Consider the following 27487-nt stretch of genomic DNA (forward strand, 5'->3'; position numbering starts at 1 on the left):
TAACTTTGACCTAAACTAGGTTAATGTTTTGTTTTCTCTTTATTGTAGTTGCTAGGAGTACTGTACAATGTATCTTTACAAAATTGCTTAGCTACAATGGGCAGAATCGATTATGCTCAGTCGCGGGCCACGGTGCTGTGGCCTGTGACTTGAACACGCAAAAGCGGTGAGGGAGGAGCACCCTTCTCAAATTGAACAGTAATCTCAGCCATGTTGTTAACAAGGCAGCATGGTGAATCTTCCAGAAACATACATTTATTTTCTTTAACTATTTGGAAAATTGAAACATATTTTTCATTGGGAAGGCAGATAAAACGTGTTTATCAAAAGTAATCACTTTTGCATGTGAAAACACAGAATCCTACTCATTACTCCACGTGCTCCTACGTCACTTTTGTTTTGAGCCGACTTAGCCGTGGGCTTTGAACAGGGCAACTGGCTTCCGCCAGGGAGGCAGCCTGGCTCCAAAACGAATGCAATCAACTTTCACCCGGTGCAAAACACGCATGTCCGGGCCAGATTAATCGAATCACTTGTATTGGTCGTCCGTCTGGCTCTGGCTCAGTCTTGTAGGCGGTGTTGGTTTTCGACATACTTTCTCTTTTTACCAATACTTTTCAGGGTAGCCATATTTCTGAAAAATTGGCAACCAATGAGGGGATTCTATTAATCTGGCCCGTGCCATTTTGCACCGGGTGGAAATTGATAGCATTTGTTTTGGAAACGGGCTGACTCCCGGGCGTGAGCCAGGTGCCCTGTTCAAAACAGTCTGTTAAAAACAAAAGTCACATAATTAAGCACGTGGAGTAATGAGTACGATTGTGTTTTCCAAAGTGATTGCTTTTGATAAAAACGCTTTATATGCCTTCCCAATTAAAACTAGTTTGAAAATGCAAACGTGTGTATGTTTTTTTTTTTCTTCTTCCCGTCACGTCACGGTCCATAGAGCGGTGCCCCGCGGTTCAGTATAATCGAATCCACCCATTGTTACGTTTATCGAGAGGAAATAATTGACCAATTATATTAGAGTGGGCGGGATTATGGCTGGGGATATTCCACTGCATAGTTTCTCGTTCCTCCCAGTTCGATCAGCAACGGGAGAGAGGAAAGTTGAGAGCCCGAAGGCAGCAGCCCCCACCACCGCCGGCCCAGGTTACCATCTAGCACCGGGAAATACACTAGAGAGCCACCGCCGGCATTACCAACCAGAAACCATGAGCAGCGAGGCCGAGACACAACAACCGCCGGAGCCTGCTGTGGATGCGGAGCGCCCATCCAGCCCGCCAGCTACAGCTTCCGCGGGGGATAAGAAGGTCATCGGTAACGTTAAGCTAGCTAGCGTTAGCCAAGTGGAACACTATTGAATGCAAAATTTGATTTTATTGGCACGGTAACGTTACTTCCAAACATGAATTAAACTAGTTACGCTTGTTTTATTAAAAAGTGATGTCTAAATAATTTTAGGTAACTAGGTTGGCTAACATGAAATTGTTAACTAAAACGAAGTTTAGCTTCTCATCAAATGTTAACGTTAACTAACGTTCCAATTCAATGTCAGTTGGTCTGTTTTTCTACTTCCTAAATGACCTAGCTAATGTTAGCGAAATTCGTTAGTTAGATACCTAACTATAGCCAGTCCGTAGTCTGACCATACAGCTGTGAGGCAGGTTCCGAGGCAATGAATACTGGAATGAATGTGGGTTGGCACATGGAAATTGTACTGTAGCTAACTACGTTAAGTTAGCCTTGCCTCCTTATCCGCGGTCTCGGGCATCTACGATCTAATAGTGATTTAGCCAACAGCAGCTAGCCTTTCTGCTAAATGGCCTGAAATAGTTGATTTTGGCCTTGGTCATGACCGATTACCGGATCCCGAAACGCATACTGGTTACACATGAAGTAACAGATCCCATTACATGGGTCGCTACTATACAACAGGCGTACGTGTATTTTACGCAATTCCCCTTTCTAAAGCAATTGTAGCCCTTTTTAGGGAGTTGGAACAAACCATTAATTGGAGGCCAACGACTGCACTGCAGAGCCACGATTGCAATCGTATCCCTTTGTTTGCGGAGATGCACATACTAACTAGATGGTTAGCTTTCTTGATAGCCTTCGTGCTAACTAAGATAACTAGCTAATACATTGCTAACGTTCAATAACTAGTTATGTAATGATTCAATCACATCCCCAAAATTATTATTTTGTGTTAACTAAGTTGTAGATGGCGTAGCTAGCTAGACAACTAACTAGCTTCCCATTCTGTCGAGAGGATAGTGGCAAACAAAATGTCCGCTTCGATGTTCGGATTGTACGAATTTCTTTTGTTCAGTGTTGGCTGGCAATTTAATTGTTATCGCGTGTAAAACCTTACCCATCACTCTCATATAAAATACTCACTCGGTGCCCATGGGTATTTATTTGAAGTGTTGAATGACAAGTTTTAGCATCCTGGCCTGTATCCAACCACATGGTTGAGACCGAAGACAATCCGCTAACGGTATCTAATAGCTAAATTAGCTACAGTAGCTAGCTTTGCTTGCTTGCTATTTCGCTAGCTAGCATCTTAGGGCGCGACACCACGTGTAAAGATCCAAGCACTTCCTTGTGCGCATTGAAACTGGGGTAATGGTTTTGCATCTCTAGTTCCGGACAGTAAATTATTAGGCGCCCAGGTTACACATTATATTAGGCTGCCTCCAGGCCCAGGCACTCTGATCAGATGTTTACATGGTGTATGCCACATTGAACGTCTAGACTAGTACCGGTAACTCTGGCCTCCATAAGACCCTCATCACGTAGGACGGTCATTATTGCAATCTAATAATATGCGTTGGACCATGCCATAGCAGCTGGCAGAAAAACACCAAGGGTTTAGCGTCGGAATCTATAAAAAGCTCAACAGTTGGGGGTTAATTATAACTTGCTTCCCCCGTATCTTTTCCGATCCAGGTTCGTGTCTGTAGTCTTTCATTATCAGTCTTGCCATTTGATTGCCCACTTGAAGTGCTCTTGACCATTTCCCCCGTTTGATGAGTAATATTTTAATGAGGAAGAAACTGGCACGGTACATCTTTGCAGTACTATTTATTATAGTTGATGGTGCCCTGTTAGACACGTTTTTTATTAGATAACCCGCCTACATTTAGTCTTTATTTTTTATTTTTCAGCAACTAAGGTCTTGGGTACAGTCAAGTGGTTCAACGTCAGAAATGGCTACGGTTTCATCAACAGGTAAGTAGTTCCCTCTCCTGGGCTTGACCTAAAACCTCTAATATGATGTGTGTGTGAAGGAACATTCCCAATCCTATTATGGCTTTGATTTGCTTACAAAGCTGGGAAGCAGATTTGGCTGTCCACGGCATGGCCTTGTTGTCCTGTAAAGACTTAATGAATTCACAATTAAGCCAGTTGGTTCTGTTAAAAGCTGTTAGCCTCAATTATAAAATACATACTTTTTTAATCCACTGATTTTTATTGGCCTAAATGTAAGTAATCCCTTTCTCCCTTCTACCACAAGGAATGACACAAAAGAAGACGTCTTTGTCCACCAGGTAACAAACTCCCAAATTCTCCAAGGATTGAGTAATGTATTATGTAACTTTTAAATATTTTCCACGAATCAAAGTTGGATTGTAGTTGGCACCTCAAAGACAAAAGTTTATAATGAAATGTTTTTATTGTATTTTTTTTTAGACTGCCATAAAGAAAAACAACCCAAAGAAATACCTACGCAGTGTTGGAGATGGAGAAACTGTGGAGTTTGATGTGGTTGAGGGGGAGAAGGTAGTTGCAACTTTGATTTACAGGAGAGCCAATTTTGCAGACTCATATACGTCATTTAATATGCCTTAATGTTTTTGGGAATATTTAAAGCTGCAATATGTGAGTTATAGATCTGTAATTCTCATTGAAAGCAAGTCTAAGTGGTAGAACGGTTCTATGTGCCTCCGCTATGTGTAGTTTTACTTACTTCCGGTTTTGTACACCAGCTGAAAATACAATAGTTATGGAAAATTATATTTCAGTGGTTTAGTTGGTACAATGATTCTCTACACAATACTTGCTTGTTTTGGCGCATAAACAGAAACTATTCAAACTACTTGAATTTAGGCAACCAGGAAATGGTGGTGCAATTTCTGCATAGTGCACCTTTTAAGGCAATCAAATTTATTCTAACCTCGCATACCTCCTCAAAGTTATGATAAACAGTGATTCTAATGTGCCCGGTTGGTTTTGACTAGTCAACAATGTTAATGCAAAATAACTAAAATAACCTAGTAAATAATTTAGTGGGTGCTTATATTTGTCTTATTAAGTAATGTGTGTTTTGCATATCCCAACTCTCCCTGAGACACCCTCGACGAGTGGGGTATGCCATTATCAATTGCTTAGAGCAATTAGGATTAAGTGCATTGCGCAAGGGCACATTGACAGATTTGTTACTTTATTGGCTCGGGTATTCGAACTAGCAACCTTTCGGTTACTGGTCGAACGCTCTTTGACCGCTAGGCTACGAGCCGCCCTAAACTTTATACTCCAGAAGGGTAGTGTGTGCCCCAATGATCTGAACAGTGTGTTTGTATCTCTTTTCAGGGAGCAGAAGCAGCTAATGTGACCGGCCCAGCGGGTGTCCCAGTCCAGGGGAGCAAGTATGCAGCTGACCGGAACCGCTACAGGCGGTACCCCCGCAGGAGGGGCCCGGCCCGTGACGGCGAATACCCAGACAACTACCAGAGTGACGGCGAGGGTGAAGGAGAGCGCCCCCCCCGCAAGAGCCGCGAGTGTGCTGAGAGTGCCCCAGAGGGAGAGATGCAGCCCCAGCAGCGCAGGCCCCCCTTCCCCGGGAGACGGCGCTACCCCCCATACTTTGTACGTAGACGCTACGGCCGTCGGCCCCCGTACACCAACGCACCTCGCGGAGAGATGACTGAGGTACGCTGTCACAGGCACTCCTGAAGCAGTCCGGCCCAGTTCCAGTGATGTCATACACACTCTCATCGAACACTCGTGCCACACTTGGTTTTGGCCGGACAAAACCAAACCTCAACTGTATTGGTCAACAGACTAATACAGGTTCACCAAAATAGGTCTATATACTGACAGGACCTAAAGTTGGCTCCAAACCACTGGTCAACAGACTACAATTAGACCTTGAGCGTTTGGTCAAAAGACCAATACAAGTTGACCCAAATAGACCTATCAGTCACAAAAACCCCAAAGTGTTACACCTGCTGTTGGTCTCCACACGCGCAGAGACTACAATATAATATAGGTGCTGGTGATTCTTTCTATCCACATAATAGGTAGAATCTACCGCACACCAAGACCAAACTGGAAAAAATGCAAAACTGGAAAAACAGGAAAGTGTCTCTTCACAGATGCTAATTAATTTAATAGTAGCTAAGCAGTAAACCTTCATCAGAGCATATCTTTTCCTGTTTTTTCACATTCTTTCTATCCAAAAAGTGAGTTTCATACCTGGATCTAGATTGAGTCAGGATGTTGTGAGCCTTGAGTGATTTATGACTGTGACTAACTTGTTTGTTTTTAGGGTGGCGAAGGTGACGAGAACCAGGGAGGTCCAGACCAGGGCAACAAACCAATGAGACAGAACTACTACAGAGGCTTCCGACCAAGGTTCGCATGTTGTGTTGATTGACACGAGGCTGCAAGAAGGGGTTATAACCTCAATGTGTATGGACCCAGAACTTAATCGAGCAGCTGACCTATTATTACATTTACATTTGTCATTTAGCAGATGCTCTTATCCAGAGCGACTTACAGTTAGTGAGTGCATACATTTTCTTATTTTTCATACTGGCCCCCCATGGGAATCGAACCAACAACCCTGGCGTTGCAAATGCCATGCTCTACCAACTGAGCTACATCCCTGTTATGCCAGGTTGTAGTTCTGGGTTAACTGAGATTATCCCTATAGTTATTATTGATGGAAGTATTATGAAATGGCGAATGTACTATGATCTTAAATAATTCCAGAACCAAACAATCTATGTAAATATCAATGCTGTTGAAATGATGAGTTTCTCATGTCTCTTCTCTGACAGAATTATAATGGAGAGAGCATAAACACCTCTGATCTCAGCATGTTAATAGTTCACATCTATTTGCCCCTCAACAACCCTGTTTAATTTATGAGTAATATGGCCCATGCCTTAGATTATTCGTGTTTCCGTTTTGGGTGTGTTATGGCTTGTCAAACCTGTGTAAAATGTTATGGCACTGCCTTTATCTCTGCCAGTATGCCTCAATTATTAACTTGTATGGGGGCATGGTGAACACACACAGTTGTTTTATAAGCTTAAATGCATGCTGCACTGCTAGCCCATGGACAATTCTTAGCTCGTTTCAACCAGAGACTTGTGTATATGGCAGACTTGACAGAAGCCCATTCAAGAAACATAAGGGACATGGTGCACTGGATGCTTGGGCCATGTAAGACACAACCTCCCCTAAGCCTATTCGAAGGCTAGGCGGTTCAATCACCATGATTGCTTTTAGACACCACCCGATTCCTTAATCTGCAAACACCAGGGTTGGGGGAAAATTCCATTTCAATTCAAACTACAATTCTGAGAACATTGGAGTTGGAATTTCAGTTTAATTCCTGAATTGAAATGGAGTGGGGATAGGCACGGTTAATCGAATATCCGGATAGCCAAACGGACATTAGTATATGATTACCTGAGGGAGTGTAAAAGAAAGAGGGGGGGGGGGCTATTTTTAACAATTAAAAGCTTAGTCTAAATTAGATAAAATGATCCTTGACATTTTCACCTACATGGATATACTTCTGTTCGTGTATGTGGGCACCTGCACGTTGAACATCATTCTAAAATATTGGCCATTAATATGGAGTTGGTCCCCTCCACCCATGTTGCTGTAACAGCCGCCACTCTTCTGGGAAGGCTTTCCACTTGATGTTGGAACATTGCTGCGGGGACTTGCTTCCATTCAGCCACAAGCATTAGTGAGGTTGGGCACTGATATTAGGCCTGGCTCGCAGTCGCGTTCCAATTAATCCCGAAGGTGTTCGATAGGGTTGAGGTCAGGGCTCTATGCAAGCCAGTCAAGTTCTTCCACACCAATCTCTACAAAATATTTCTGTATGGACCTCGCTTTGTGCATGGGGGAATTGTCATGCAGAAACCGTAAAGGGCCTTCCCAAAACTATTGCCACAAAGTTGGAAGCACAGAATAATCTAGAATGTCATTGTATGTTGTAGCGTTAAGATTTCCCTTCACTGGAACTAAGGGGCCTAGCCCGAACTGTAAAAAAACAGCCCCAGACCATTATTTATCCTCCACCAAACTTAACAGTTGGCGCTATGTATTTGGGCAGGTAGCGTTCTCCTGGCATCCGCCAAACCCAGATTCGTCTGTCGGACTGCCAGATGGTGAAGCGTGATTCATCACTCCAGAGTCCCATTGCGGCGAGCTTTACACCACTCCAGCCTACACTTGGCATTGAGCATGGCTGCCCATTTCATGAAGCTCCCGACGAACAGTTCTTGTGCTGACGTTGCTTCCAGAGGCAGTTTGGAAATCTGTAGTGAGTGTTGCAACAGAGGACAGACTATTTTTACTCGCTTCTGCGGTCCTGTTCTGCGAGCTTGTGGCCTACCACTTTGGCTGAGCCATTGTTGGTCCTAGATGTTTCCACTTCACTATAACATCACTTACAGTTTACCGGGGCAGCTCTAGCAGGGCAGAAATTTGACCAGCTGATTTGTTGGAAAGGTGGCATCCTATGACTGCCACATTGAAAGTCAGTGAGCTCTTCAGTAAGGCCATTCTACTGCCAATGTTTGTCTATGGAGATTGCATACACCTGTCAGCAACGGGTGTGGCTAAATCCACTAATTTGAAGAAGTGTCCACATACTTTTGTGTGTGGCCGACCGTCTCGATTCAGTCTTATGTAGCAAAATTTGAACTGCTGTTTTTTTTTTTTTTTATACATTGGATGAAGGTAGAGACTGAGCTAGAAAATGGTATATCATACACTGCAGTTGAGAAACAATGGGAAAGTAATTCTGCTTTGAAAGTTGATAAACATGTAACCCCACTTTTGAGAAAATGGTTCTATCTGAAAAAAGTCATTATTAGAAAAAATAACATTTCAAATTCCCATCCCTAAAATTGAATTCACTGTCATATTCTGAAGTTGTATGGGTGCTAGGGGTCATCTTGAGATGAGGCAGATGTTAAAGTGTGCGTCCTGTCGTCCCTTGACTTCTACAGCAGGGGTGGCGGTCCACCCCGTCCCAGACCGGTGCGGGACGGCGATGGGGAAAACAAGGAGAACCAGGATGGTGACGGTGAGAACCAGGAGCCCCGCCAGCGCCGCTACCGCCGAAACTTCAACTATCGCCGCAGACGCCCTCAGACTGGCGGCAAGCCCCAGGATGGCAAGGAGGCCAAGACCGACGGCGAACCATCTACAGAGAAAACGCCCGCTCCCGCGGCTGAGCAGGGCGGGGCTGAGTAGAAACTACCGGCATACCATCTCTACCATCGTCCGGGTGAGTCCCCAACACACACTGCTGCTCAGCGCTTATCAAATCTGCATACCTGATTTCTGGAATATGGTTTTTAAAAACCCTAGGCAGCAAACATGCTGGATTGAATTTCAATGCAGTCAAGCTTAGTTTTTGTTCAATATAGCACTGCAGTATTATTCATGATAAGTTAATTAGCTGTAGTCATTCACAGCACTGCTGCTCAATATACAATCTACATTTCCCGGCCACATTTTGACCACAGGCCACATTAAATCTGCTTGCGGGCTGCATCTGGCCCGCCGGCCGCCTGTTTGAGACCCCCCCCCCATTCACGATGTATCGGTGGAAAAGTCCATATCAGGTGGCCATTGGTGTAGTGTCCTGGGCCAGTTCACTCACATTTCTAAAGCCAGCCTCCGTGTGCACTTTCCATTGACGCTGTGCTCCATCGCCCAAGGCAGGGGCAGAATGAGGTAATGCAATGGATTTGATAAAGCAAACTGGCTCCCTGATTAGTCCTGCCATTGTGCCTGTGCCAGTTGGTGCTAGCTCCAACCTCTGTGCCCCCGTCTATTGTGATGCTGCTGCACATTCATATCAGTTGACTGATGCAGTAAAGGGATTTGACCGGTAATGTATTTTTTTTTTAACCATCTCCCTCTTTTCTCTCTACAGTAATGTCATCAAGAAGAAACAAAGATCTGAGCAATAAGAAACAGATTTGACTTGACGATCGTCTTAAGCTTGCACCATGCATTTGACCAGATGACCACCGATTGCCTGCAGAATCTATGCAGACCTGTTTTGTTCCATTATTTTTACGTGACAGCTATAAAAAAAAAAGTTTGAGAAACAGCAGACGTTTTTCTAAATCGGTCCTAAGTTTTTACACCAAATGGTTTTTAAAATAAGTAATTTGATATCTGGTCAGTTTGACATTTTTAGATAACTTTTTATGTATTCAAACATGAATTTTAACAAAACGCAAGCTCAAATAAAAGTCAAAGGAGAACTGTCGCCTCAACTGTTTGTTTTGCCTGAATAAATGGGACCGCCATGGTATTGACATAACATGGCGGCTGTATTACACCACATTGTTTTACCAATGGTCTGCTCCTTCCAAATACATGAAGCACTTCATAACTACAGAATATACCACTCCTGGACTTGTTGGGTGTATATAATATTTTAGTTACAATGTATACAAGTTTGAATATTCATTTATTTGGCACTCACAGGCATGATACAATTCTCTTAACATTGATGAGGAAGGCATTACTGACATGTTGTCCCACCACCATGCCACATGGCATTTGTTTCAAATAACATTTACAGAATAACTGACAAAGTACAGTTGTACAATTAAATTCATACAACACTAACATTTTCCAACAATGTAGCAACCGAGATTGCTCGTTTCAAATGTACAGGGCAACAACTTCCTGACAAAGCTAGTGAGGTCTGTTACTGATATGGAGGCAGGGATGTTTAAACGTTGGTCTCCTTGCGCAGTCGCTTCATACGCTGTACATTGTTCTCCATGGCAATTCGGTTGGTGATCTCCGTGGCACAACTGGCAGGGAACCAACCTCTCTCTCCGTCCCTCATCCTCTCCCCATGGCACCAGTCTACGACAGGAGGGAAGATATTTTGGTATCACTTTTGCTCGCTCAATATGATTTACAATAGCTCTGGTTCATAGATATTACAAGTCTTAATGCATTATTTATGCCTTAAGCAGCAAAGTTGAAACAAAGCATACTCCCTGCCATGGTTGCTAAAAAGCTGAGGGATGGGGTTGGTGAAATGTAACCACTTAAATTCAAAGCTATGGATGCAAGGACTGACCATGATATCAAAATTATAGCTTGAACCATTTTGAGGCTCGTGTTTGTTCTAAGTTGAATTTGTTTAGAGTAAAGCAAGCTTACATTTTGGGTTCTGATGGGGTACGACAGTTGACCTAAGCTCAGGAGGCATTTGAGTTATATTCTTAAAATAATCAATGGGTCCAGATATTGATGTAGCTACTGCAGATTGCCCCTTAAGTGACGTGTTACCGATATGTTACTTGTTTTGACCAGGTCCGCTTGTTTTAAATCAAGACTATTTCTACGTCCACACTTACCGTCTTCTTTCTGCAGGAGGATGACTACCTCTGCTTGCTGCAGACCTAGCTCGTCTGGCTCCTTGGGCATGTAGGCTTTGGTGGCCTCGTACTGCGGCAGGCCTAAAACACACCACCATAAAAAGGCCCACTTATTAGTAATAAGTTAACCAATGTCATTACAATGGAATCGAGCAGATACTGTAGCTACAGTCACATCTGAAATTGTTGGCACCCTTGAAAGAAACATAATTCAGATACTGAGCTCAAAACAATTACTCAGAAAGATTGTTTCACAAGTAAATGTAATGATAAAATCAAACATTTAACCTGGATTAACATTCTACTTTAAAATTAATCTCAGTTTAAGGAACTATTGTAGCCTTCCATGGCTTCCTGTTTCACTGGGGTATAGAAATGAGGTAACACGCATGTACAATCCCTTTGCTTTTTTCCATGGTGATGGATGACAAAACTCCCAAATCAAGAGACAAATGGTTGTTGACCTTCGTAAAAAAAATAAACAAATCTACCACTTACCACTATTAGGGCAACAATTAAAAGTTGGTAAACTTGCCCGGTAGATGATGCAAGTTTCTTGTACACGCACAATCAGGAAAATACTTTGGACTTTTCTTTGCCTCCCAAAGGCCACAGTTTGTGAATTACAGAACTTAATCACATCTTGGGATCTCCAAATCTACAATGAGACGCAACCTCCATGCCAATAGTCTATTTGGAAGGGTTGCCATAAAAAGGCCTTTATTGAGATTAACCAACAAATGTAAACACCTTGATTTGCTAAATGGCATTAGCAGTTAGATTGGAGACGGAAATAGAGCTCTTTGGCATCGAAAGAAGGATGCATATGCAGAAAACCTCATACCTACTGTAAAAATATTAAACGTGGCCGCAAATGGATCTTCCAGCAAGACAATGACCAACATCAAAATCCACACTTTTTTATTGACCACAAAAATCTAAATTTTTACTCAGTCTCCGGACTTGAACCCCATTGGAAACTTGTGGTTTGAATTGAAAAGGGCAGTCCATAAGCAAAGACCGAAGGATGGATCTGGAAAGATTATGTACATAGGAATGGTCTAAGATCCCTCACAATGTGTTCTTCAATCTCATAAAACAGCCTTTTTCTAAGTGCCGTTATCCTCGCAACGGGAGGGTGCACAAAGTATTGAAAACGGGTGGCAATTTTTATACCAATCTGAGAGATTGTTTTGGTATTAATTGTTAAACAAAATATTTTTCTCTGAGCAATTGTATTAGTATAAAATAACAGAATTTCCAAATCTTTAGCATACAATATACCTCGGTATTTGAATGATTGATTTTACAGTCTTTTGTGAAAAGCATGAGCTGGCACACATCCAAAAAAAGTTAGAGGTGCTGACTAATGCGAGTAAACTGTAGGCTTAAAAATAAAGAGTCAAGCATTCATGATATTACCCTGCAGAAGGCACTGTGATGTCGAAACGTTGGTTTACCCCATACATTTACTGGGAGTTTATATACTGTATATAGTGTGCAACTATTTTTATAGCATAGTCTTTTGCTCATCTTTATCAAGGGTGCCAATCATTTCAGATGTGGTTATATATGCCATCAGTGTCTTCAACTTGAGCCAAAAGGTGCTAGTAATTTGATGAGGGAAAATATAGGTGTGCCTCAGGAAAGTTTATTCCATCAAGTTGTGCTGCAGTTCAGAAAAGGTTGAAACTGAAATATACTGCTTATGTTATCTACAGTAAATAGCCAAAAGACGGACAATATCCAGTGTATGACTAGTGGAACTACGTATAGTTCAACTAGTAATTTAACTACATTTTGCAGTAGCTTGGTGGTAGTTGAACTAAATTCAATATCTAGGTAGTGTTTTCAGTAGTTAATTACTGATTTGCAATGTAGCAGTGTAGCTAACTACACACTACTTTTTTGAAAAAAAGAAAATATGGGTGAAGAAGGGCAATAATACCCTTTATAGGCATCATACCTGCCTAATTCTCACTTGAAAGATTTGTGTTTAATTAGGCTAAATTACACATTAAGATATGACCCAATAGTAATCTATTTGCAATTTGTAATCTAGGATATTTTCAGATTTACATATGATTTTTCATGAAGTAGTTTGAAAAGTAGATCACTAGATCCAAAGTAACTTCAGTTAAAACTATATTTTTCTTAAGGGCAGCTTTAGCATAGCTTAGTAAACTATATTTTCATAGTAGCTTCCCCCAACACTGACGATTCAGCATCAATCTAGGTAAATTGCATCTAATAATCCTACCATCTGTACTGGTCCTGTTCTCCATCTGCTTGTGCTCCCGGAGAGCACTCACCCAACGAGCACGGTCAACCCTTGAAATGAAGACAAAGATCACAGACACTCAAATTATTAAAGAACATGGCATTGTTAGTAGAAACTGATTGTATCAGTTAGTGGTGCATTCCAAAGCATGGGGAATGCGGGTGAGGAGACTGATACAATCAGTTTCACTTTCGGTAAAGATGCTCTACAGACTATCAATAAAGATTTCTATTAACCCTAGCCCTAACCTTAACCCTTATCCTAACCCTGAACTTAACCTTAACCCTTATTCTAAACCTAACCGTAGCAAGCAGTTGCTTATCAACTGATAGTATGAGCATCTATAGATCGACTATCCAAATAAGGTGACCCCACTTTCTGTTTCCACAACATTCTCCAAAAATGCTAGCCATGATATTCTGGATGTTGCTAAATTACCAGTTAACGAATTTTAAGCTAAAACTATCCCTAGAAACATGTGGAATAACGCATTATGATGCAGTTACAGTGTATTCGCAAAGTATTCAGACCCCTTGACTTTTTCCACATTTTGTTACGCTACAGCCTTATTCTAAAATTGATTTAATTGTTTTTTCCCCCCTCAATCTACACACAATACCCCATAATGACAAAGCAAAAAACGGTTTTTTAGAAATTTTTGCAAATGTATAAAAACGGAAATATCACAATTACATAAGTATTCAGACCCTTTACTCAGTACTTTGTAGAATAACCTTTGGCAGCAATTACAGCCTTGAGTGTTCTTGGGTATGACACTACAAGCTTGGCACACCTGTATTTGGGGAGTCTCCCATTCTTTTCTGCAGATCCTCTCAAGCTCTGTCAGGTTGGATGGGGAGACATATTTTCAGGTCTCTCCAGAGATGTTCGATTAGGTTCAAGTCCGGGCTCTGGCTGGGACACTCAAGGACATTCAGAGACTTGTCCCGAAGCCACTCCTGCGTTATATTGGCTGTGTGCTTAGGGTCGTTGTCCTGTTGGAAGGTGAACCTTCGCCCCAGTCTGAGGTCCTGAGCCCTCTGGAGCAGGTTTTCTTCAAGGATCTCTCTGTACTTTGCTCCGTTCATCTTTGCCTCGATCCTGACTAGTCTCCCAGTCCTTGCTGCTGAAAAACATCCCCACAGCATGATGCTGCCATCACCATGCTTCACCGTAAGGATGGTGCCAGGTTTCCTCCAGATGTGACGCTTGGCATTCAGGCCAAAGAGTTCAATCTTGGTTTCATCAGACCAGAGAATCTTGTTTCTCATGGTTTGAGTCTCCTTTTGGTGCCTTTTGGCAAACTCCAAGCGGGCGGTCATGTGCCTTTTACTGAGGAGTGGCTTCCGTCTGGCCACTCTACCATAAAAGGGGTATTGTGTGTAGATTGATGAGGAAATGATTTATTTAATCCATTTTAGAATAAGGCTGTAACGTAACAAAATGTAGAAAAAGGGAAGGGGTCTGAATACTTTCCGAATGCACTTTAAGTCTTGTCACAAGCATGCGCAACCACCTTATGATGATCCTGACTAAATTCAATTTTCAGGTAACATAAAACATTAAAGACTCACACATGCCTATAACAAGTTGTTGACATGTATTGGACTGAATGAGAGTATAAGAGCTAGTGACACCTGGACTCAGCGACCAGCGCAATCTGCTCCGGTCTCCCCTCGCTGTTCCTCGACATAAGCAGCCGTAGAGACAGGTGGGCGCAGCCTCCCTTGGCAGGTGGCGACGTCTGTCCCTCAGTCTCCTCCGCTGATTCCACCTCCACGTTCTCCAGTGTGGCATAGTCCATCACCACATAGCTCTCGTCACTGGACACACACACGTATTACATGTATATGTGTGTTTGTAACATTTCCTGTACATAGATTCAGGTCCATCATTATTGGCACCCTTGATAAAGATGGGCAAAAAAACACAAAAACTGAGCTATATTGTATGCCAAAAAAGGGGGGGGGGATTATATTATTTTATACTAATACAATTGCTCAGAGAAAGAGATTTTGTTTAACAAGTCATCAAAAAAAATCTCATATGGTTCAAAATTGCCACCTGTTTTCAATACTCTTGCGAGGATAAATGGTTTTATGAGATTGGATAAGACATTGGGAGGGATCTTCGAACATTCCTCCATACAGAATCTTTCCAGATCCTTGATATCCTTCATCTGCTCTTATGGACTGCCCTCTTCAATTCAAACTACAGGTTTTCAATGGGGTTCAAGTCCAGAGACTGAGGTGGCCATTGCAAAATGTTGATTTTGTGGTCAATTAACCATTTCTTTGTGGATTTTGATTAGTGCTTGGGGTTATTGTCTTGCTGGAAGATCCAACAGTTGCGATGACAATGGAGTAGGCAAAAGCACAAACAGATCTGGGACCAGGCTATTCTAGACAGTCATTGTGACCTGAAGATTGTGTCACAAGGCCATCTTACAGTTTTGAAAGTGACACCAGCACACTGGCATATCGCTTCCTCTCAGCGTTGACATGGATATAGCCTTCACACTCAGGCGCATGCAAACACACACGTCGACTGGAGTCTGCTGAACAGACTTGGTGTAAGGGGGTTTTAGGAATCCCAGGCATGCTCAGCTCCACTTTCCCTCCCTCCATCCTCTCCCAGCTGGCCCTACTCAAACCCCACAGAGGTCATGACCTGTCTCCACTGGCTTAAGTTGAAGGACAGCAGATAGAGGACTCCTCTTCAATGGAATGTCTGAATGAGTTGGATGCGACCGCGAAACCAGCATTAGAGTATTCTGCTATATAAAAATGTGAATTGTCTATTGTATGTGGCCATGTTGCTAGAATACACCTTGGGACAAATGTTTTATGGAATGAGGCCAGAATTCAATCGAACCACATTGCGCTGACATCAAACTGCACTTGACTTTTAAAAGGTGGTTTGAATCTCAGCCCATAAAGACTGGTATTTTGGTATTGTCAGAGGCTAAGGCTCTCTCTCTCTCTCACCTCTTCTTCTTGGTGACAATGAGCACGTCGTTGAAGAGAAACAGGTAGTAGCTCCTGTGGCTGAAGGCCTTCCAGAAGATACTGAGCTCCTCGGTGCAGACGGCCAGCTCCCCACGCTTCTGCAGCCACCGCGACGATGACACCAGTGGGAAAGGCTGAGGACAGGCGACAAGATTCAGGTTTATTTAAAGGTAACATTTTGGTAACACTTTACTAAAGCCGGGAATGTATATTATGATGGTTTTAATGCATTACAACTTGTCATAAGCATGTATTTAATAAGACATTATAAAGGCTAATAGATATTTATAGTGAGTAGTAACGCATCATACCTACCAGCTTTAAGTGTTAACAGGATTTTACACACTGTCACAACACATTTAAAAGAAAATGGATCAAATACTAATCTTGAAGTGTTGTGCTGTGAGTGAAGGTCTACTTGGCCGTACCTTGATCTTGCCAAACTCCATCTGCTTCTGAATAGTGTACATCTGTTCCGTCCTCTCCATTCGTCTTGCTCCGTCGTTGCAGCTATTCACCAACTGATGGGAGGAGAATACATGTAACAAAATGTATACATTTTATTTACAGATCGTTTTTGGTTGCGCAATGCTCAGTAATCCAACACACAGCAAAGGAAATGTACAGTACATTCAGAAAGTATTCAGTATTTTGTTACGTTACAGCCTTATTCTAAAATTGATTTTTTATTTTTTTTCCCTCATCTATCTACACACAATACCCCATAATAACAAAGCGAAAACAGTTTTTTTGAAATGTTTACCAATTTATTAAAGGTAAAAAACGTTTAAATACCTTATTTACATAAGTATTCAGTCCCTTTGCTGAGACTCAAAATTGAGCTCAGGTGCATCGTTTCCATTGATCATCCTTGAGATGTTTCTACAACTTGAATGGAGTCCACCTGTGGTAAATTCAACTGATTGGACATGATATATAAGGTCCTACAGTTGACAGTGCATGTCAGAGCAACAACCAGGCCGAAGGAATTGTCCGTAGAGCTACGAGACAGGATTGTGTCAAGGCACAGATCTGGGGAAGGGTACCAAAAAATGTCTACAGCATTGAAGCTCCCCAAGGACACGCTCCCCATCCAACCTGACAGAGCTTGAGCGGATATGCAGAGAAGAATGGGAGAAAATCCCCAAATACAGGTGTGCCAAGCTTGTAGCGTCATACCCAAGAAGACTCAAGGCTGTAATCGCTGCCAAATGTGCTTCAACAAAGTACTGAGTAAAGGGTCTGAATAAATGTGAAAACATTTCTAAATACATGTTTTTGCTTTGTCATTATGGGGTATTGTGTATAGATTGATGAGGGGGAAAAAACTATTTAATCCATTTTAGAATAAGGCTGTAATGTAACAAAATGTGGAAAAAGTTAAGGGGTCTGAATACTTTCCGAATGCACTGTAAGTTACCATGAAATGGCTGAGTTGCTACAGCAACATATGGTACAGCACCAGGGTACAGCTGTAGTAGTACTGCAACATATGGTACAGCACCAGGGTACAGCTGTAGTAGTACTGCAACATATGGTACAGCACCAGGGTACAGCTGTAGCGGACTGCAACATACCAAAAATACACCATGCACGATTAACTTATAGATGTATAGAACAATATGACACAAATCAAAATGGATGTCTGTTGCCGGCCCTGTGAAGCTTTCAAAAAGTCGACGTTTATAAAATGTTGGAGGACGGACGCAACAATGAACATGCAGGGTTCGTGGAGTGGCCTACCTTACTGATGGCGTTCAGGGCCCACACTGCAGCAAAGTACTCTGCCAATTTGTCTGGAGTTTTCTGACAGATCGTCTGGGTGGGAGAGAGAGAGATAGATGAGGTTGGGGAAGGGAGGCGCTCCCAAATACTACAGAACCACCTACTATTGTCCCACCGGATTTCAACCCCTGGATACCAGACATCGGAACTAGTTTATCCTGGGAATTAGCTGGATCAGCTAATAGAACAAGGAAAACCTCTAGGCCCTATAGTAATAGCCTAGAATCCGTTTTTTTCTGGTCACGTAGATAGGAGAAACTCCTGGCCGTACGGATACCCAATCCCTCTACAACAGGGGTTTCCAATGCTGGTCCAGTGGAGGTACAGGGTGTGCAGGCATTCATTCCGGCACAACACTAACGCATCTGTTTCAAATAATCAACTAAACAATTAGTTGAATAAGGAGTGTTGGGCTGGTGTTGAGCAAAAGCCTGCAGACCCAGCAGCTCTCTCCAGGACTGGAGTTGGAGAACCCTTTCCTATACCAGTGTCAGGGCTTTGACTGTTATTGGTCTGGTGTAAAATCTCTCCATTGGGATGCGCCCAAGGACTCTCTGCAGTGTATCATAGCCATTCAGCAATGGATGAATCTCACAGACCATTCTCTTTGAGGCAAATGACGAGATCAGAGGAAAATACCTCCAATTTTCTCCTAGCTTACCCCTGACCTTTTGAAAAGGAGGCAAGGAGAGAGGACGCGAGGAATCAAGACAGACTTTTGAGATTCACCTGTTGACTCCCATCAGAGGAATCGTGAGGGACTTACGTCTAGTAGCAGCGGCAGCCGGGTGACTCTCTGCATTGGGAGGATGAGGAAGGAGATCATGGGCAGGCCTTGGGACTCACCGCTCCCCTCAATCCGTTTCAGCACCTCCTTAAAGGCAGTGTTGCTCGTTCTGAGAGACAGACACACACACACACACACACACACACACACACGAGGAGAGGAGATGAAGAAAGGAAGCCACTAGAAGTCATGTTTGAATAATTTCAACATTGCATTATCCTTTAACACTTAGCCCAATCACTGATGCGACATGACTGGATTGGTGTAACCTGCGTAGTGAAAAACCTTGCTTTCATTTAGCCAACCATTTTAGATTTGGTGATTTGATTACTTCAATGAAAGGAGGACAAAGGGATGCATGTTAAAAGTATTTTATCAGGGTTTCTGTTATGGGCCCTGTTCGAATACTTCAGAAATGCGTATTTATTTTCAACCTTCATTGCTGTAATCACAGGTCTGAATTAGTTAGCTTGGTGAGAGTACACCTATCCAATCACTTACAAAATCTGTACTTGGAAGGAAGGAAGCATTTCTGAAGTATTTCAACAAGGCCCTTTTTGTCCCCTACTCACAGCAGCGTCTGCAGCGTCCTCTGCTGGAAGGTCTCGTTGGAGCAGTACACGATGTAGGGCGAAAAGTGGTGGGCGGCGTGGTTCTGCACTATGTCGCTGATGTCCTGGATCACCACGTTGTCATGGTGACGCCTTTCAAGGTCCTCGAAAAACCTGTCGAGAACAGAACACATGCATAACTGTTCCTTTCTCCCACTCTCTCCCTGTACCTGAGCAGCCGTTTAATAATAACCGCAGTGACTAAGGCAGTTTCGTGGAGAATTGTCCAAGCGCAGCCAGCAGTAGCATTGTACAAAGGTTGTAATTTACCTCTTAGTGCTGCCCTGAAAATGGCGCTTGTGATCTTTTGATTGCTTTGACTTTTGTATTTCAACACCTGAGACTGCTAGCATGTCTTAATGCAGGGTTTCCCAAACTCGGTCCTGGGGCCCCCTGGGTGCATGTTTTGGGTTTTGCCCTAGCACTACACAGCTGATTCAAATAATCAAAGCTTGCTGATTAGTTGGTTATTTTAAAATCAGTGCTAGAGCAAAAAACAAAATGTGCACCCAGGGGCGGGGTTATGTGCACCCAGGGGCGGCGAAGAGATATTGGAGATAGCAAATGGTGCAAAAAGAATTGTGTTTGTCCACTTTCAAAAAGCATCCTGTGGTAATAAAATGTATCTCCCACTATCTCAGAGTGCACATTAATTAAAATACAACTGTAGCTTTCCTTCCAGCCCCACCCATTACAGGGACTCTGTGAGTACACCGTGAGTAAACTGACACCCAAAACAACAGCTCAACTGAGGAAGCAATGTCACACACACTCCCACACACACCGAAGGGAGATAAGAAGGTCAGAATGGGTGCTAGTTGAGCAAACCCTGTCAAGACAAATTACACCTGTCAGTTTCATTACAACTGAGCGCTTTCCATTCAATTTCAACTGTGGGCAGCCACATAGCTACGCATAATAATTTGTGCAACTGCCGCAGACAGAGACTAGATCCATTTTCATTCAAAAAGCAGCAGTAACAAACAATAACAATGTAGCCTTGCTTTGAACACGACCTGCTTTCAGTGACATTATCATCATAAAGCTCTGCTGAATACCACCCGACCTACTAGGCAGTAGAACTGGTTGAGCCAGTGTCTAAACAAGTCCCGTGAGTCCTTCCAGGAGACTTGCTCATGCTCATGTATCTGAGGCTGCGTTTACACAGACAGCCCAATTCTTATCTTCTATCCCACCAATTGATATTTTGACCAATCACATCAGATCTTTTCACATCAGCTCTTTTTCAGAGCTGATCTGATTGGTCAAAGGACCAATTAGTGAAAGAAATATCAGAATTGGGCTGGCTGTGTAAACGCAGCCTAAATGAACCCATTGTGAACCTTTAAGCTGGGCAAACAACCAAATCTAAATGGGAATAATAGTAAAAGTATTTAACTACTAGATTACGGACAGATTTTTTCTTCTCACAGATGTTGTTTCAATGTTTGTCCATACAAGCATTTCCAAAACATTGATAACATCAATCATTTTGCTCTAGGTATATCTGTGAGTGTTACTAGTCCTAGCTAGAAGCGCCTGGTCTGCTAGCTTTCATTGAACCTCAGATAAGATGCAAATTCACTCTTTAGATGGCCTGTAGTTTCTCAGAGATCGAGCAAGATAATTGAAATAAAGATTTCCACCTTCAAAGTCACACACATGGAATAACCCCTTCATAAGTAATGAATGACTTGACTGACTAACAACAACCTACAGCTGAGGGTCAAGGAGCATGTTGTTGTTGTTGTTGTTGTTTCCGCCTGCGCTTCTGAATGCCTCCAGCTACTCGGTTTGTGGAATTTGATGCCTATGGTGAGATCTCCTAGTGCTAGCCTAGTCCAGATATGCATGTGCTTCAGCCAACTGCTCAGCTCTGACTATTATGTATTAGTGATAAAAATAAAAATCGTTAGTTATATATCGGGATATTATTTTTGACGATATACTGTGGGGAGAAGAAGTATTTGATACACTGCCGATTTTGCAGGTCTTCCTACTTACAAAGCATGTAGAGGTCTGTCATTTTTATCATAGGTACACTTCAACTGTGAGAGACAGAATCTAAAACAAAAATCCAGAAAATCACATTGTATGATTTTTAAGTAATTAATTTGCATTTTATTGCATGACATAAGTATTTGATCACCTACCAACCAGTAAGAATTCCAGCTCTCACAGACCTGTTAATTTTTCTTTAAGAAGCCCTCCTGTTCTCCACTCATTACCTGTATTAACTGCACCTGTTTGAACTTGTTACCTGTATAAAAGACACATGTCCACACACTCAATCAAACAGACTCCAACCTCTCCACAATGGCCAAGACCAGAGAGCTGTGTAAGGACATCAGGGATAAAATTGTAGACCTGCACAAGACTGGGATGGACTACAGGACAATAGGAAAGCAGCTTGGTGAGAAGGCAACAACTGTTGGCGCAATTATTAGAAAATGGAAGAAGTTCAAGATGACGGTCAATCACCCTCGGTCTGGGGCTCCATGCAAGATCTCACCTCGTGGGGCATCAATGATTATGAGGAAGGTGAGGGATCAGCCCAGAACTACACGGCAGGACCTGGTCAATGGCCTGAAGAGAGCTGGGACCACAGTCTCAAAGAAAACCATAAGTAACACACTACGCCGTCATGGATTAAAATCCTGCAGCGCACACAAGGTCCCCCTGCTCAAGCCAGCGCATGTCCAGGCCCGTCTGAAGTTTGCCAATGACCATCTGGATGACCATCTGGAGAAGGTCATGTGGTCTGATGAGACAAAAATAGAGCTTTTTGGTCTAAACTCCACTCGCCATGTTTTAAGGAAGAAAAATGATGAGTACAACCCCAAGAACACCATCCCAACCGTGAAGCATGGAGGTGGAAACATCATTCTTTGGGGATGCTTTTCTGCAAAGGGGACAGGACGACTGCACCGTATTGAGGGGAGGATGGATGGGGCCATGTATCGCGAGATCTTGGCCAACAACCTCCTTCCCTCAGTAAGAGCATTGAAGATGGGTCGTGGCTGGGTCTTCCAGCATGACAATGACCCGAAACACACAGCCAGGGCAACTAAGGAGTGGCTCCGTAAGAAGCATCTCAAGGTCCTGGAGTGGCCTAGCCAGTCTCCAGACCTGAACCTAATAGAACATCTTTGGAGGGAGCTGAAAGTCCGTATTGCCCAGCGACAGCCCCAAAACCTGAAGTATCTGGAGAAGGTCTGTATGGAGGAGTGGGCCAAAATCCCTGCTGCAGTGTGTGCAAACCTGGTCAAGACCTACAGGAAACGTATGATCTCTGTAATTGCAAACAAAGGTTTCTGTACCAAATATTAAGTTCTGCTTTTCTGATGTATCAAATACTTATGTCATGCAATAAAATGCAAATTAATTACTTAAAAATCATACAATGTAATTTTCTGGATTTTTTGGGGGGGGATTCCGTCTCTCACAGTTGAAGTGTACCTATGATAACAATTACAGACCTCTACATGCTTTGTAAGTAGGAAAACCTGCAAAATCGGCAGTGTATCAAATACTTGTTCTCCCCACTGTATATCGTATCGCTTTGACAATATGTTAGTTGGCTGTACCTGCACCAAAACTCCAGTATCTTTTATTTTCTCATGGCTCACTCATCACTCTGCAGCAGACATATGGTGAGCTATATGTTTGGACCATGGAATCACAATAAAATCACAGTATTGAACGGCAATACATATAGAATCGTGAGAATCGCAATACATTTCGTATCGGCACCTAAATATTGTGAGAATATCGTATCGTGAGGTCCATGGCAATTCCCAGCCCTAGTATGTATGGCCACCCCAACGATATTCAGAGGAGTTGACTACTAAAGCACATAGCGGTCTGGATTAGGCAAACAGTCTGCATTAATGTGTCCATTAAAAGGTATATAAACTACGGCCCCATTTGCCAGATTAATGTTTCCCACTAAATAACCTCACTATTCCAACTGCAGGCCAGATCGAAATGTCGTGGCCTTCAAACTGAGACCATCCTAACCCAGCGGTCTCCAATTGGAGTCCGGAGAAATATAGTACCTTTTGCTGACACCTTCGATTACAGTGATGTTGGAGAAGAGGTGGTGGTGCTCAGTGGCAGTCATGGTCTTCCGCAGCGCCGCGCTCCCTTTGAAGTGGCGCACCAGGATGCCGAGGCTGTGGAGGTACGAATACTCCGAGGTGATGATCTCAAAGATGGCCTGCCAAAACCACGTGAGAGAATGTCAGTGGGAAAAAAGCACCCCTTATATGGCAGGGAGAATCCCCCCCCCAAAAAAAACCCAGAAGACCTGTATTGTGCAATGAACACTAGTGAACTACACTGAACAAAAATATAAAAATGCAACATGCAACAAATTCAAAGATTTTACTGAGTTACAGTTAGGGCTGTGGCGAGCCAGTTATTGTCATGCAAAAGCCTGCCGGTCTCGGTAATTGACCGTTAATTAACATAAACAAGTTTAGCATCTACAGGCCTCCACACATACAAGCAGCTGATGTGCGCCTTTAGAACATCTACATTTTAAAAAAGTATTATAAACCAACTTAATATACATTTTTCCTGTTTTGTTGCCTTACAACCTGGAATTCAAATCGATTTTTGGGGGGTTTGTATCATTTGATTTACACAACATGCCTACCACTTTGAAGATGCACATTTTTTTTTGTGTGTGAAACAAACAAGAAATAACACCAAAAAAAACAGCACTTGAGCGTGCATAACTATTCACAGGAATAAACTCTGTATGCGGTGATTACCCTCCTGCGCCTGACTCCTTTCCATCACACTCATCACAGAATCACCCACCCGCTATGGAGTCAGCAGGAGAAGAGCGCATGCCTGGAGTCGTGGCACGGGTCCAAGAGCATTCCACGATGCTGGCCAGCTTGGGGGAAGCGATGGATCGGGTTCTTCAGGTCGTCCAACGCCTGGAGAGGACCCGATCTGTCGAGACCAGCTGGCCAACCGGATCCAGCCACCTACACCCCAGCACCCGGAGGGATCCAGATATCCCGACCACGGGCGTTTGATGGGACGGCGGCGCTGTGCCAGGGATTCCTCCTCCAAATGGAGCTGTACTTCTCCAGCATCAGGCCGGCGCCATCGGAGCGGGAGAAGGTGTCCGTCCTCGTTTCCTGCCTCTGTGGGAAAGCCCTGGAGTGGGCCAACGCGGTGTGGAACGAAGGAGGAGCCGCGTTGGAGGACTACGGGGAGTTCGCTCGCCTCTTTCGGGCGGTCTTCGATCACCCGCCAGAGGGTCGAGAGGCGGGCGAGCAGCTGGTCCACCTGAGGCAGGGGACGAGGACCGCGCAGGACTTCGCGTTGGAGTTTCTGGCAGCGGGGTCCGGGTGGAACGAGCGGGCCCTGATCTACCATTTCCGGTGCCATCTGCGGGAGGACGTCCGACGTGAGCTAGCCTGCCGGGACACCATGTTGTCCTTCAATAAACTGGTGGACATGGCCATTCGTTTGGACAACCTGCTGGAAGCCAGAGTACGTCCTGGTAGGGGTCTGCCCGTTTCCACCCCGGACGACGACTCGGATCCCGAGCCGATGGAACTGGGTGGAGCCGCCGGCCGAGAGAGCGGAGGAGGACAGCGACAGTGCCACTCTGGTGGCACGAAGGGACAGTACACCACACGTCGTAGTCAATGTTCTTTTGGGCCTGGAAGCAGCAGGCAGGGCACTCTCGCATCACCCCAGGTATTGAACACCCACACTTGTTCAGAGCCCTCTGCTGCGCACTGTACCCTACCTATCCACTTTCCCGATCACATGGTAGTTCCCCAGTGTAAGGCGCTAGTCGATTCAGGCGAAGCTGGGAACTTTATGGACAGGGCATTCTCACGCCGTCATGGCATTTCATTGGTTCCCCTATCAATTCCACTCCCCATCAGAGCACTCCATAGTCGACCATTAGGTTCCGGGTTTGTTATGGAAGTCACTATACCAGTCACCATGATCACCCAGGAGACACATTATGAGCAGGTAATTTTTCGATTATTGAGTCTCCTGCTTTCCCTGTGGTATTAGGTATCCCTTGGCTAGCACTCCACAACCCCACCTTCTCATGGCCGCAGAGGGCTCTCACTGGGTGGTCGTGAGTGTCAGGGTTGGTGTCTAGATGTTTCCGTTGGTGCAACCACGGTGGAAAGTCCAGACGGTACCTCCACTGTGCGCATTCCCCCCGAATAACTCGATTTGGCGCACAAGTTTTCAAAGACGAGTGCGACTAAATTACCACCTCATCGGGCGGGGGATTGCGTGATAAACCTTCGGGTAGACGCTGTGCCTCCCAGGAGTCATGTGTACCCCGTCGCAGGCTGAAACGGAGGCTATGGAAACATACATCTCCGAGTCCCTGAGCCAGGGGTATATACGTCCCTCCACTTCACCCGCCTCCTCGAGTTTCTTCTTTGTGAAGAAGAAAGACGGCGTTCTGTGCCCGTGCATTGATTATCGATCACTGAACAAGGAGACGATTAGATTTAGTTATCCTCTCCCCCTCAATCCTTCAGTAATTGAGTCAATGCATGGGGCGCGCTTCTTCACTAAGCTAGATCTCAGGAGTGCATACAACCTGGTGCGTGTTCGGGAGGGGGATGAGTGAAAGACAGCATTCAGCACAACCATGGGGCATTATGAATACCTGGTGATGCCCTACGGTTTGATGAATGCGCCATCCGTCTTCCAGTCCTTTGTGAACGAGGTGTTTCGGGACATGCTTGTTCGCGGTGTGGTGGTCTACATCGATGACATCCTGATGTATTCCGCTACTCGCGCCGAGCACGTGTCCCTGATTCGCAAAGTGCTGGCCCGACTGTTGGAAAATGACCTTTATGCCAAGGCAGAGAAGTGTATGTTTTTCCAGCAGTCCATCTCCTTCCTCGGATACCGCATTACCACCTCAGGTGTGGAGATGGAGGGAGATCGCATTTCAGCCGTGAGTAATTGGCCGACTCCAACCACGGTTAAGGAGGTGCAGCGCCTCCTTGGCTTTGCCAACTACTATCGGAGGTTTATCCGGGGCTTTTGCAAGGTTGCAGCTCCCATTACATCCCTGTTGAAGGGTGGGCCGTCCCAGCTCCGCTGCTCTGCTTAGGCTGACCTGGCCTTCAGGAGACTGCGGGGTCTGTTCACTTCAGCTCCAGTACTGGTCCACCCTGATCCATCACTACCGTTCGTAGTGGAGGTGGATGCGTCCGAGGTAGGGATAGGCGCTGTCCTGTCCCAACGCTCGGGCACGCCACCCAAGCTCCGCCCCTGTGCCTTCTTCTCTAAGAAGCTCAGCCCGGCAGAGCAGAACTACGATGTTGGAGATCGGGAGCTGTTGTCCGAGCTTTGACCGTGTGGAGGCATTGGCTCGAAGGGGCAAAACACCCTTTCCTCGTCTGGACGGACCACCGTAACCTGGAGTACATCCGGGCAGCGAGGAGGCTGAATCCTTGCCAGGCCAGGTGGGCCCTATTCTTCACCCGGTTTGATTTTACACTGTCATACATTCCGGGTACGAAGAACGTGAAGGCAGACGCACTGTCCCGGCTGTATGACACAGGAGAGGCCCAGAGACAACACCCCCATACTCCCGCATTGTGGCGCCGGTAGTATGGGCGATGGACGTGGATATAGAGCAGGCATTACGCACAGATCCATCTCCACCACAGTGTCCAGCTGGGCTGCGGTACGTGCCTGCTCTTATCCGTGATCGTCTGATCTTATCCGTGATCGTCTGATCTTCTGGGCACACACGTCACCCTCCTCTGGTCACCCAGGTCGTACAGTGCGCTGCTTGATCGGAAAGTACTGGTGGCCTACCTTGGCTAAGGACATGAGGGGGTACATCTCCTCCTGCTCGGTGTGCGCCCAGAGTAAGGCACCTAGGCACCTCCCAGCGGGTAAGCTACAACCTTTACCAGTTCCACAACGACAAAGGTCTCACCTTAGTATTGATTTTTTACTGATCTTCCCCTCTCCCAAGGTAACACCACCATCCTGGTCATTGTGGACCGCTTCTCCAAGTTCTGCCACCTCCTTCCTCTGCCCGGTCTCCCCACGGCCCTGCAGACTGCGGAGGCCCTGTTCACTCACGTCTTCCGGCGCTACGGGATGCCAGAGGATATAGTGTCCGACCGAGGTCCCCAGTTCACGTCCAAGGTTTAGAAGGCGTTCATGGAACGTCTGGGGGTCTCGGTCAGCCTGACCTCTGGGTTCCACCCAGAGTCAAATGGGCAGGTGGAATGGGTAAATCAGGATGTGGGTAGGTTCCTGCGGTCCTACTGCCAGGACCGGCCGGGGGAGTGGTCGGTGTTCTTGCCATTACA

The 27487-nt window shown here is 44.6% G+C and overlaps 2 protein-coding genes across 4 annotated transcripts in view; one reads left to right on the top strand and one right to left on the bottom strand.

The window, feature by feature from the left end:
- Positions 1-1031: 1031 nt before the first annotated feature.
- On the top strand, positions 1032-9616 carry ybx1 (Y box binding protein 1; the record flags this gene model as incomplete). 2 transcript variants are annotated; one of them, XM_084185306.1, is made up of 8 exons in its annotated part: positions 1032-1320; positions 3171-3234; positions 3521-3554; positions 3697-3786; positions 4597-4872; positions 5555-5640; positions 8265-8545; positions 9200-9616. In XM_084185306.1, 7 exons carry the CDS (start codon positions 1041-1043, stop codon positions 8509-8511), a joined length of 1077 nt encoding a protein of 358 aa, XP_084041432.1. In that variant the 3' UTR covers positions 8512-8545; positions 9200-9616. The 2 variants fall into 2 exon arrangements, with proteins under 2 accessions (XP_084041432.1, XP_084041431.1); XM_084185305.1 differs by having other exon boundaries at positions 1041-1320; positions 4597-4935.
- Positions 9617-9728: 112 nt separating this feature from the next.
- The window catches only part of arhgef16 (Rho guanine nucleotide exchange factor (GEF) 16), a 32968-nt gene continuing 15209 nt past the window's right edge, over positions 9729-27487 (bottom strand). For both annotated transcript variants that reach the window (XM_084185303.1, XM_084185304.1), the window contains exons 6-15: positions 23204-23364; positions 19107-19259; positions 18514-18643; positions 17706-17780; positions 16391-16483; positions 15942-16096; positions 14592-14777; positions 12934-13004; positions 10653-10754; positions 9729-10152 (exon numbers count right to left, since the gene is read on the bottom strand). In XM_084185303.1, the coding sequence (XP_084041429.1) occupies positions 10013-10152; positions 10653-10754; positions 12934-13004; positions 14592-14777; positions 15942-16096; positions 16391-16483; positions 17706-17780; positions 18514-18643; positions 19107-19259; positions 23204-23364 (1266 nt within the window). In that variant the 3' untranslated portion in view covers positions 9729-10012. The remainder of the gene's footprint in view (positions 10153-10652; positions 10755-12933; positions 13005-14591; positions 14778-15941; positions 16097-16390; positions 16484-17705; positions 17781-18513; positions 18644-19106; positions 19260-23203; positions 23365-27487) is intronic.

The sequence above is a fragment of the Coregonus lavaretus genome (assembly GCF_964263955.1).
Source record: "Coregonus lavaretus genome assembly, chromosome: 20".
NCBI classification, from domain to species: domain Eukaryota; kingdom Metazoa; phylum Chordata; class Actinopteri; order Salmoniformes; family Salmonidae; genus Coregonus; species Coregonus lavaretus.